The sequence below is a fragment of the Camelina sativa genome, chromosome 7 (genome assembly GCF_000633955.1).
Source record: "Camelina sativa cultivar DH55 chromosome 7, Cs, whole genome shotgun sequence".
NCBI lineage: Eukaryota > Viridiplantae > Streptophyta > Magnoliopsida > Brassicales > Brassicaceae > Camelina > Camelina sativa.
In genome coordinates, this window is record NC_025691.1 from 31,103,440 (window position 1) to 31,115,122 (window position 11,683).

General features: G+C 31.8%; 2 protein-coding genes and 1 long non-coding RNA gene across 7 annotated transcripts; 2 read left to right on the forward strand and 1 right to left on the reverse strand.

Moving 5' to 3' along the window:
- LOC104703604 (serine carboxypeptidase-like 51) lies at positions 58 to 3,628 on the reverse strand. 2 transcript variants are annotated; one of them, XM_010419640.2, is made up of 13 exons: positions 3,350 to 3,628; positions 3,123 to 3,217; positions 2,877 to 2,984; positions 2,427 to 2,673; positions 2,308 to 2,351; positions 2,113 to 2,180; positions 1,895 to 2,000; positions 1,591 to 1,814; positions 1,420 to 1,489; positions 1,272 to 1,322; positions 1,103 to 1,155; positions 824 to 956; positions 58 to 313 (listed from the first exon to the last, which is right to left on the reverse strand). In XM_010419640.2, exons 1-13 carry the CDS (start codon positions 3,477 to 3,479, stop codon positions 245 to 247), a joined length of 1,398 nt encoding a protein of 465 aa, XP_010417942.1. In that variant the 5' UTR covers positions 3,480 to 3,628; the 3' UTR covers positions 58 to 244. The 2 variants fall into 2 exon arrangements, with proteins under 2 accessions (XP_010417942.1, XP_010417943.1); XM_010419641.1 differs by lacking the exon at positions 3,350 to 3,628 and having other exon boundaries at positions 2,427 to 2,663; positions 3,123 to 3,156.
- On the forward strand, positions 4,179 to 5,896 carry LOC104703605. The gene is made up of 3 exons (XR_754224.2): positions 4,179 to 4,611; positions 5,031 to 5,103; positions 5,757 to 5,896. It is a non-coding gene; the product is annotated as an uncharacterized LOC104703605 (long non-coding RNA).
- Positions 8,227 to 9,806, forward strand: LOC104703606. 4 transcript variants are annotated; one of them, XM_010419644.2, is made up of 4 exons: positions 8,227 to 8,338; positions 8,448 to 8,649; positions 8,735 to 8,977; positions 9,328 to 9,755. In XM_010419644.2, exons 2-4 carry the CDS (start codon positions 8,476 to 8,478, stop codon positions 9,478 to 9,480), a joined length of 570 nt encoding a protein of 189 aa, XP_010417946.1. In that variant the 5' UTR covers positions 8,227 to 8,338; positions 8,448 to 8,475; the 3' UTR covers positions 9,481 to 9,755. The 4 variants fall into 4 exon arrangements, with proteins under 4 accessions (XP_010417946.1, XP_010417945.1, XP_019082844.1 ...); XM_010419643.2 differs by having other exon boundaries at positions 8,465 to 8,649; positions 9,328 to 9,752; XM_019227299.1 differs by having other exon boundaries at positions 8,227 to 8,649; positions 9,328 to 9,754.

Here is an 11,683-nt window from a genome sequence, read left to right on the forward strand (position 1 = left end):
CTACCTTTGTCGATTGGATGAATGATTTTTTTTATAAGAATAAAAAAAGCAGTGATGTTACATATATCAAATGTTTATCAGCTTTTTTTGATAGATGAAAAAGGTAAGGAAAAAAACAAAGCATGTGTAGTAGTTTCACTGTTGACTCTTTTATTAGCTTATAACGTTTTGAGTTATAAAATCAATCAGATGTGAAAGACGTCGTCATCATGTTGTGATGTGGAAGTTGTGGAAGAAAGAGTGGTCAAAGTTGTGGTGACTTGGTTATCTCTCCAACCATGTTTAATGCAACACATGGCTCATCTACTGGTACCTGTTTTTTTTTTTTTTTTTTTTTTACCACAAAAACATTCGACATATTATTTTTCCAAATTATTTTACCATATTATAATTAATGTTGCGTGGAAAAGAAAAGGAAGTTCTATTTTTTGAACCACTATTGAATATCTGAAAAAAAGACAGAAGTATAAAATTTTGATAAAGGAAAAAAAAAAAGGTTATAAAAGATTTCAGACATTGTTAAAAGCATTAAAGAGACAGAGTCGACAATTCGTTTTGATATAAAAAGAATAAAAAAGACAGAGAGAAAGCATGAAACGGACACAAGACAAAACTACAAAAGAGACTTTACTTGTGCTTTCGTTTAATAGATGCATCACGTATCTCTCACGTTATTCATTAAATATGAACTAACTGTATATACATTTTTAATATTTTTTGTGATGGCTGACCAAATCAAGTTTTGCAAGAAATATCTCTATGACATAATATGAAAGAAGAGAGAAGTTACTAAAGGATAATAATGAGAAATGTATGTACTTACAAAATGACCAGCACCAAGAATCCAATAGAAATGGAGATTTTTGTATGATTTGGTAAAGCCTCTTGTTGCTTTGTCACTTTCACAGTATAATGGCTTTCTTTCCATATTCTTGAATTCTTCTAGCCCTCCCCACCTTCACACATCCATCATTATTATCACCAAAATCACCATCAACTTTTTAAAAAAGAAGTTAATAGTACCAACAACATTATTCCCTAGCATTGATTAGTTTTACTTTTACCCGATATTAAGTATTTTTTTTGGGAATATTGGTCTTACTTGAGCTTGTGAACCCATGCTTCAGTTCCACTTGTTGAGCAGATAACATCAAGCTGCGTGAGTATAAACCACATGTCAATTTGTTTTAATAATAAACAGTTTCTTTTTGCAAATGCAAATGATTTCTCATTTTTTCATATCAGCTCAATATAGATAATGATGGTCTTACTTGACCATTATAGATGGTCACATTTATCCCCTTGGCAAGAAGCTCATCGACCTGCCACAAATTAATTATATAAAATATCATATCTAACGTTCAAATAATTGAAACTGATTTAAATAAATTTATTCAATAATAGAAGAAGAATGATTACGTCTTCGATTACGGGTTTCATAAAAGCAGCATACATCGCTGCAAACACGTCATTTGAATTGTTCCCCCATCTGTTAATTTTGTAAAACACATATGACAAAATAACACCACACTTAACAACTAAAAAAATGATTAAATTAACGATTAAGAGAAGTAGTTATACTATACTTACATGAGGTCTTTGGGAATGATCTTGAGCTTCTTCTTAATAACGCCGTTCATTAATGTGTTAAGGTCTCCTTCCTCTCCTTCCTCTCCTTCTTTTACGTCACTCAAACTTCTCAAACCATTTAAGTAGCTCGAATACTTTTTTATTCTATTTTGTTTTTTCATTTCTAAACTCGTTGTAAGCGAGACAGGGTCCATGCCAGAATCCAATAGAAAGTTGTAAAAATCCTACAACAAAACCAACGTGTAAAGTATCTCACTTTTTATCAAAAAAATGGATGCAAAAAAAAAAAAAGAGAAATAATTACGACGGAATTGGATTTGTTGCTAATCAAGGATTCAAGATCCATCCACGTTAGCGTGGCTCCGACGTAGTCACCAATCTTTATTTGTTTTCTTATCTTTTCGGCTAAGCTGTTCTAACAATAGTAATAGATATATATATATATATATATGGATTAGAGAGATAACTAATTATTATGTACTAATTTAGAATATAAAAAAAGATCTTTGTAATGAGAAAGACCTATTTGAGAGATCCAAGCCATTGTCATCAAGCCTAGAGACATACTTGAGAAGAGGTCCCCATGAAAACTGTAACCATTAGTTTAATCATATCATGTTAATTTCATTATAATCTCAAATATATAATTGAGTTACTATTATTTACTACAACAAGTAACAAGTGACAAGTAACAAAATTGATGAAACTCAAACTCACCACAAAATCTTCAGGGGATATCCAACTATCTCCCAAAACCACTCCTATTCACACATTATGTATCTTACATTATTAGTTTCATTTTATTCAAACAAAAATAAATAAAAATATCTCTTTACCTCCTAGATGAAGCTTCAACTTGCCAGATTTAACCAATTCGAAAACCGATAAACCGAGCTTAACCGCGATTTTGCCACCATAAGATTCAGCAACAATGAAGAGAGGGCTTTGGTTTAATGTCTGTTTTTTGTTGAAGAGTTGTTGCAACAGTTTGGTCAAATCCTCTGCTGCTTCTTCATCACTTTTCACATACAATTCCTTTTGATTCTCCTCCACGAAACTGTACCCTGCCCCAACTGGACTATCCTTTATTTTTTCCAATTAAAATAAAATGATTAAATTCAACATATGTGAGTAAGCTTAAAGACTGATCAAATTAGATATTACGCAACACTAATTAATAATATTCTTTTAAAATTACAGTTTTCTTTTATTCTATATCAAAGAAGAAGAATAAAATATTGTTGGTAATGAAAATAAAAAACGAAAAAAAGGAAATAAATACGTACCACAAACAAGAGATCGGCTTTCTTCAACCAAGTTGAGTTTCTGGGATTGAGAAATGTGTCTAATGGACCAACCTCCTGAAAATTTCCTATTCCAACCCCTGAAGCTCCCTGTTCTCATCAAAATCAAAATAATTGAAACATTATGATCACTAAACAAAATATATATTCCTAATGTATAAAAAGACGAATGAGATGAGAACAACATGTTACATAAAAAAGTAGATACACCTACAAATATAAACTTACAGGTCCACCTTGGAGCCAGAGGATGATAGGCCATGGTTTGGAAGGATCTTCAACTCTATATGGACTTTTATAATGCCACCAAAACATGTGTGCTTCTATGTTTTGATTTAGAAAATTAAAAAAAAAAAAAAAGAGTCAAAAACAAAACCCATTTAGTCATATCTTACTATAAACCAAGTAATTTCTTGAAAATTGGGTAGAAGAGTGAGAGATATAAAGAACGTTACTTGGTCTAACTTCGACGTATCCCCAAGATTCGGATCCATCGGAGTTGCTTCTTTCAGGTTTGGTTTCTCCATTGGTACATGACACAATGAGACACAGAATCACCAGATGAACAACTGACGTGTTCTTCATTCAGACGACTCTTTTATGGATCACTTTCTTTTTGCTTCCCTATCTTGTGATTGTAGGGCGAGGGAGAGAGAAAAAAAAAAGATTGAGAGAGATAAACGACACTAGGAAGTAATATATTTTAGAATGTCAAGTCGTTAAGTCAAATGCTATTGGTTCAACCTTATTTGGTATATATATACCATACAATGAAAACACCACTTTGGGAGTTTTTTAATCAAAATTTACAATAATTTGAAATATATTAAGACTAGATATAAAATTTCTGTAATTGCAAATGTTTAAAAGATCGTTTACGAAAACAATATTTAACTAAATAACTATATGAAAAGGTACAGTTATGTGTATTATAAAAAAAGTTAGTGCATATGATTTGGAGATTAATTTTGGTGAGCCGGATCATATCCTTTTGGGTTCAAAACCCACATCATGTTTAATGAAATACAGTAATGCCAAATACTCATTTCATTTTTGTTTGATAAAAATCTTATCATAAGATATTTTTAGCTATTTCCTTTTGTTTCATAGTTAACATTTTTGTAACATCCCGATTTTATAGTTGGGCCAGTTTATTCTGTTTCTAAGATCAGTCCATTAAAAGGCCCAAATGAAGCAAAACGATTAAAACGACAAAAGGAATGTCGTGTGGTGTATATGTATCTCCTTCTCCACTTTGCCGTCAAAGAGAAACGCAAACCTAACCCTAAAAACACACTAGCAGCTTGATTTGATCCTTGGAGATCTGAAGTCGTGATCTTGTTGTTGGTGATGTTGTTACCAAGAAGAAAGTTATCGAGAGGCCTTGTTGTTGTCGTGAGTCTCGTGGAGAAGAAGCGTTGTTAGAAGAACGTAAGCTTTCACCACCGTCGGTCACCACCGCTGGTTAGTCCGCCTCCGTGTGTCACCGGAGATGTCAGGCGTTGTCACCGGAGCAGTCGTGGTCCATCGGAGATATATTTAAGGGTAAGGAAACCCTATTTTCTTATGTAGCTTGCACAAGAAGTTACTGACCCTGTCTTATGATTTGTTGTTGTTCTTGCGTTGTTGAGCGATGAGGACCTAACCGCTGAAGCTTGAATGGCCGTGTCGATTTCAAGCCGCCGATCAGATCTGTCGAGAGTAATTGTCGAGAAAGGTAATCGATCGGTTGCACCTTGTCTCATGCTGGTGTTGTTGTGTTTTCTTCATTATTGAACCGAGAAGTTTAACGGACTTGACCAAGGATCGTAATTAAAATACAGAACCGGATTTTAATTGATAAGGATGTGGGTTGACTTTTGTGGTGTTGATGTTACGTGTAATAGATGGTGGTTTCTTCAATTAGGTGGTTTGATTTATGGAATTGGTTATTAAATCAAACTCAGTTTATGGGATCGTAAAGATGAAGTTATGGTGGATTAAATTATTAGATTTAGGTCTAATTAATTTAATTGAGAAAACACCAAAATAACCAGTTAAATCAAGACTTTGGGTTGGGTTGTTTTTAAATGGATTAAATATTATGAATTAATATTTTTGTTATAATTTCTGATCGGGTTATCTAAACCGCTGCAGCTTGAGGATTGTTGTTGAAGTGGGTCTTCTGTTGATGCTAGATATAGACTAAGGATTCAATCCAATGGCTAAGGTGAGGGTGGTATTTGCGGATAACAGTAACCTCTTTCCTTATGTACTCTTCGATAGTTGCTGGGTATAGACTCAAGAATTGTTTGTTGATTGAAAATGTTTGTGTGGATTTGTGTGCATGGTAAGTAGGTTGTTAGTAACATGATATATGTGAAGCACAATAGTTACATGATTTGATGTTATGAGTTAACGTATATATCATATTATAAATATAATTATGAACATTCATGAGAATGAGAATGAGAATGAGAAAACAAAAGATACTTGAGGATGTTGGACTGTAATGGACCGACGGGTTCATTGCAGGTCATAAACCGCTGACGAGCAGTACGGGAAGAATCGAGCTATGGGCCGTGGTCTTCCAGGAATGGGGTTTGTGAGCCAGAAAAAGTGATAATGGCCAAACCTATAAGAAAGTAAAACTAAGATGTTTAAATGTGGTAGTTGCCATAGAAGTGATTAAACTAAGATGAAAGTTATTGAGGAGAAATAAGATGTTTGCTTGTTTGTTTGATTGATAAACATTCTGAATCTATGCTAAGTAATAGTTGTTGATTATATTTGGAACGTTATTACTGTATGTCCAATGGGCAGAGTTTGATCTCCTCACTGAGTAAACTTGTTTACTCACCCCCTTTTTCCCCTTTTCTCCAGGTTAGTAAGTTTAAGAGTTGCAGTTTGAAGTTTGTTCGTTGGTGAATTTTAAAGAAAGAAACGTTTTTGGTCAGACCGGATGGATTACATGTTGTTCCGTCTTTTGCGACGGTACGGGTGTTACAATTTTTTTCTAGTTATGTAAAATTGAAGTTTCCTTTACTTTTTTTTTGTGCAAACATATGGTTTCTTTCATTCAAATCAAACCACATACAAAAAAAGGGATCAAAATCCCAATGTTTAAAAAGTTACGAAGGAAGAGTTTTACAAACTTCTAGTCCAAAAGATCGAAACATACTTCATAAAAAACATAAAGATCGAAACATAAGACATCAAGTAATAGTCCATGAGAGCTGTGATACAAACTTCTAGTCCAAAAATAGTCTGATTTTGGCGCATTTAGCCTAAATTTTTTATAAAAAAACAAAACAAGATAAATACTAATTATCTGGTAGTACATGAACCGATCATAGAACTTAAAAATGAAGATCTTTGAAGTGGATCTGAGCTCCGAAAAGACAAGTAGTCTCCAACTACATCCCCCGTACATACAAGGAAAGAGTGAATGCTTCTACAAATCTCTTAAGTTAATAAAACTCAAAAGAACGAAAAAAATCATCGGTTTGGTCCTTAGATGATGATGCGGGATCTATTGCAACGGATCGAACCTCTTTGACACCATAAAAGTGGTTTCGAGTTTCGATACTGATTAGGAATTAGATTCATGCGTAAGTTTGGAACCCTTTTAATAAATACCATAACTGCCCAAATAGAATATTTGATAAAGTGATAATGATATTTAGCCATTCGGGGAATTGACGTAAGGTCGATGCAACCACTGCACATGTTGGCCTTCAGTATCGCGTCACTTTCTCAAGCTAGAGAACAGATAAAAATAATAGTAAAATAAAGAGAGAGTTAAATTTATAACCAAAAAAAAAGTACATCTGTATATTCAGGCAATTTAATATCTAAACTCATACGTACATGTCCAAACTTAGCTTTCATGTCAGAAGAGATATATCTAAATCTATGTAAACCATCATATATTCATATGTATATCATCTTTTTTCAAACTATCATCTTATTTAATAGATCAACATATAAAATACATACACCTATTCGTTTTTTTCACTAAGAAAAGAAACTCAAAAAATTATTAATTATTTTTTTTTTTAATCTAACAAGCAAAAAAATAAAAAAAAACTTTAAAGTGACACCTTAGAAGTTTTTACATGGTTTTTTTTTTCTTCTTCTAGAAATATTGACTTCTTTTAGAAGTAGATTTACTTCTCTGTTTGTCTTTGGTTCTGTTTACTTTAGCATTATTTCTCAATTAAATTTACTTTCAAACTTTTCTCTTCAACATTAAAGAAAAATTAATATTTTATTTTTTCTGAACATGCAAGTATTAATTGTTCTATGGTTAAACGATTCATCAATGTAACAATTATAAAGTTTTTTTAATAAAATAATGAAAAAAATTAAATGGTGCAAAATTCTCTAAAATTCATACATTCTTTGAAACCATTTATTTATTTTGAAAATAACTCAAATCTTTTATAAGCAATATCATAACTTGTAGTAAATAGTACATTATTTTGTAATAACAATCGAATAAAATACCACAATGGATTTACAACTTATATTTGATTAATTTCTGCATACATTTACATTTTATATTCTTTGATTTAGTAAATTCTAGTATCTTACGTTGTTAATGTTATTCTGATTCTAACTCGTGACTCCTAAATCTCACTTCTTGAAGTCTTGATCAAGAAATTAGGTTAATATTTCATAAGAAAAAGTATTAGTTATCTTAAACTACTTTATTTCAATATAAAAATATAACTTATTATATTTTAGACGGAGAAAAATAACTCTTTTTTTCAAATTGAATAACTTTAGCACTAAAAATTGAAAGATAAAATGACATATGTCAAAAGAAGAGAGCAACAAAGACAATGTTTCATATATGTTATGTATTCATATATTTTCTTCACATAAGATATTTTTAGTATAGTATTTAATATCTTTCATATTTTTGTAAGAACTGAACAAAATTAATTTTCATTATATTTTTTATGAAAATTAATTACATATTAATTTCATTATATTTTCATATATTCATTATATTTTTCATCATGCTTGACCAAAATAATTTGGTTGTAATTGTAAAAGTCTAAAGTTGAAACAAAATTTGATCTATGTCTTTACACTTGTACCTTTCTTATGAAAAGAAATGAAAACTATACACTCTTGTCATCGGACTCATTACCCAATGGCCCAATCAAATGGTTTGGAATCAACCTTAACCAAACATCATATCTAATCATACATATCCTTTTCTTCCTCTCCCCAATAACTAACAATAAATATTAAATAACTAAGAGATGAAAAGATATCTAACAATCCCTATAAATAAGAAGAAAAAAACATAAAATCTTCATTTACCAACAATAAAATAAAATGTATATCTCCTTTGCTCTCTTACCCTTAACATCTCGTTTCCCTAAAATCAAATCATCTAATACCCATTCTCTTTCCCTCCTTCCCTCTCTCTACTGATCATCTTCATAAAGGTAATGCCAATGGCAAGAGCATGTGTTCTTCGTTATTTATTACATTGTATATGATATTTTGTCTCGATCTTCTCTTTTTGCATATATATTGTAATTCTTGTTTTCTTAGAAAAATAAATTAAACAGGACAGGGATTAATGGAGGAGCCAAAATGGCTGGAAGGTCTCTTAAGAGCACACTTCTTCAGCATTTGTCCTCAACACCGCGAGATGCCGCGGAATGAGTGCAACATGTTCTGCCTCTCCTGTCAAAACGCTGCGTTTTGCTTCTACTGCCGCTCCTCCTTCCACATTGACCACCCCGTCCTTCAGGTCCACCATCTTCTCAACACACATTGCATACTTATATCACTTTTCACTCAACCCAATTCTTTATCGATCTTTGGCACGGAGACAGATAAGAAGATCGTCGTATCATGATGTGGTGAGAGTATCCGAGATAGAGAGTGCAATGGACATAAGAGGAGTGCAAACTTATGTCATCAACAGCGCGAGGGTTCTCTTCTTAAACGAGAGACCTCAGCCTAAGAACTCCTCTCATGGCGCCGCCTATTCCAACCCAAAAACCATGTCCTACTTATGTGAGACATGTTGCAGAACCCTTCTTGATCCCTTTCGCTTCTGTTCCTTGGGTTGCAAGGTTCGTTCACCTAAACTTTTTCTGAATGCACATTTCACTATATAAGCCAATGTGGAGTCAATTGATGATAACACGAGTACTTTATTACAACTAGACCAACAACATTGGTTTTTATGCATATTTTCATCATTATTAGTAATTAATGTCTTCAAATTTATTTGTCCAATTGAAAATGAGATATCAGTTTTAGGATACACGGTTTAGTTATATGTATGATAAATACATTGAATCATCTTTGTTCGCATAATACATGTTGTTAGTCTCTTATAAAGTATATATTAAGAAAATGTATATACGTTACAATTGCAAAAGGGAAATGTATGATGTGATCATCATGATAAAAATGTCAGGTTGAAGGAATGAGGAAGAATAAGGAAGAGGAAGAAGAAAGATTGCGTAAAGAAAGACAACAAGAAACGCACAAAGGCACGCATCCTCCAACTCATACCTCTAATTCTAGGCGACGAAAAGGCATTCCTCATAGAGCACCTTTTGCCTCCTAATTTAATCAATCTTTTTCAAGAAATATAAGAAAATAAAATATAAAAAACTTTTCTTTAACTTATATATATATATATATATTTTTAAACTCCCATTTAATGGTCCACCCAAATTAGCATAATATATGCGTATTGGGTGGGTGTATTTATATATTCCAAATTTGTACAATGTCCAGCTCACTCCTCACAATCCTCTCACATGGTAACAACAATTTGTCTAGAAGAAAATCCTAATTTTCCCTACTCTTTTATTTATTTATTCATCATTAAATACATTTCTAGCTAATTTTATACCATATCTATATGAGTAGGATTGTGGGATAGACTATGTTTGATATACTAATTAATTTGTGAAATAGAAGTCTCATCTTTAAAACACACCGTACTATAATCAAGAGCAAAAAGACTTTGCGGAAGGAAGAAAGGAATAACATGAAAATTAGGAAATAGTTATAGACTACGAGAATGTCGGTGAAGATCTATAATTTATACTTCTATTTTCGAGCAATCGATGTAGCTAGTGGTTTGAAGTTACCTGTCTCTATATCCGTCTAGCTACTTAATATTTTAGTTTAGAAAACTGAAACTTTGTGGGTTTTAGGGATCAATAATTGTGTATCTAAATGGCTAATAGGGACATGAATGTGTATATGTTTTGTATAGACACATGAAATGTTTCTCTACTTGTTTTCGACATTAATTCTAAGCTGCTATGCTATATATATAATTTTTAAATATAAGATAGTTTGTCGTAGGCGTTAGGTATTCGAAAGGTACAGTTACTTAAAAAAGAAAGGAAACTTTCACTTATTATTTTACATAAATAGTTTTAAGTTATAAAATTTTACGTCAAGGATAGTTCTTACTTTAGGTCGTATTGACCGTGATTTCTTTTCACTTATTTACATAATCTGACAGTCATGTCATTTTATTAAAATAACTAGCTAGGTTCTTAACTTTATAAATTACGTTTCGAATTAATTAGTTCTTGTGCATACAACTGTAACAATGTTTTTTTTACTTGCGTGTCAAATTTTAAACTCTGACCACAAAAAAACGGCAATATTTTTGTTGGGTCGAACCACAAGAAACAAAACAATACTTATAAGAATATATAAGACACTTTATGAACCAAACGAAAACAGTGATTGTTTCTAATTTTTCTTCTAAAAACAAACTTAAATAAGAAAAGCTGAACAAGAACTAAACAAGTGAAGCATAGAAAGAGGAAAAAAAAGTGAAGTAAGCATGCAAAAATTAACAAATTCAAAGACTAAACCACGGAAGCAAACAACAAAAACGTGAAACTAACGATTGAATTCAACAGATTGGTTAGTTAACTTTAGTTTGAAAACATTGTTTTGATTTAGAAAAGTACGTTTTAAACTATAATATGGAGAGAATTTGTTCCAAAAAAAAAAAGAACTATAATATGGAGAGTTGTGAATTTTCTATGAAAATGCATTTATTGTGGGAATTATTAGTTTGAATAAAAGAAAAGAGAACATTGTTTTGCTTTCAGTTAATGTAAAAAAATAAGGACATCAAGAGAAAAACTTGGGAAACAAAACGATGGAGCTTACATTAGAACATGTAGATGAAAAAACTCCATTTAGAAGCAAACTAGCTAGCTAGCTAGAGTCTGTTTATAAACTTATGATCTTCAGCATAGTCTACAAAGGTGTAAACTCTAGTAGGATTCTCAAACGCTTCAAAGCCTTGAACTCTGACTCTTTCAAGAGTTTTTCTTTCGGGATTGAAGTAGAATACAAAGAAACGTTTAGATGTATAGTTCGTGGACAAAATAATTTCCCCAGTAGCAGTCACTCCGACCACGGAAGCACCTCCCTTAACGACTATATCCAAGGGAAAGGTGTATTTACCTTTCAACGACCACTCTTGTCTCTGGTCATCCTCTATAGAATCCACAAACACAAATCAAATTTACACCTAGGCCTTTCGTTATCATTCTCATGTAATTATAAGTATACCAGGAGTCCTGGTCCAGGACCAACTAATAACGCCTAGTTTACCCTTCTAATTTATCAGTTTAGTAGGCGAAGATGAAACTAATAACTTCCTATAGCTGATAATAGAATCTATTTAATTAATCATTTCTCCTGTTTTATTAATGTTTTCTATAGCAATTTATATTATAATTGTTGAATATTTGTATTAAAACACTTAAGATATATATATATATATA

Bases quoted from the DNA above. Each gene is read 5' to 3' on its own strand.
- LOC104703604 (XM_010419640.2), bottom strand. From the start codon at position 3,479: ATGAAGAACACGTCAGTTGTTCATCTGGTGATTCTGTGTCTCATTGTG. The intron at 3,218-3,349 runs GTAACGTTCTTT...ATCAAAACATAG, and splicing joins ATACGTCGAAGTTAGACCAA to AAGCACACATGTTTTGGTGG. The intron at 1,323-1,419 runs GTAATCATTCTT...AATTTGTGGCAG, and splicing joins TGAAACCCGTAATCGAAGAC to GTCGATGAGCTTCTTGCCAA.
- LOC104703606 (XM_019227298.1), top strand. From the start codon at position 8,558: ATGAGTGCAACATGTTCTGCCTCTCCTGTCAAAACGCTGCGTTTTGCT. The intron at 8,978-9,327 runs GTTCGTTCACCT...TAAAAATGTCAG, and splicing joins TCTGTTCCTTGGGTTGCAAG to GTTGAAGGAATGAGGAAGAA.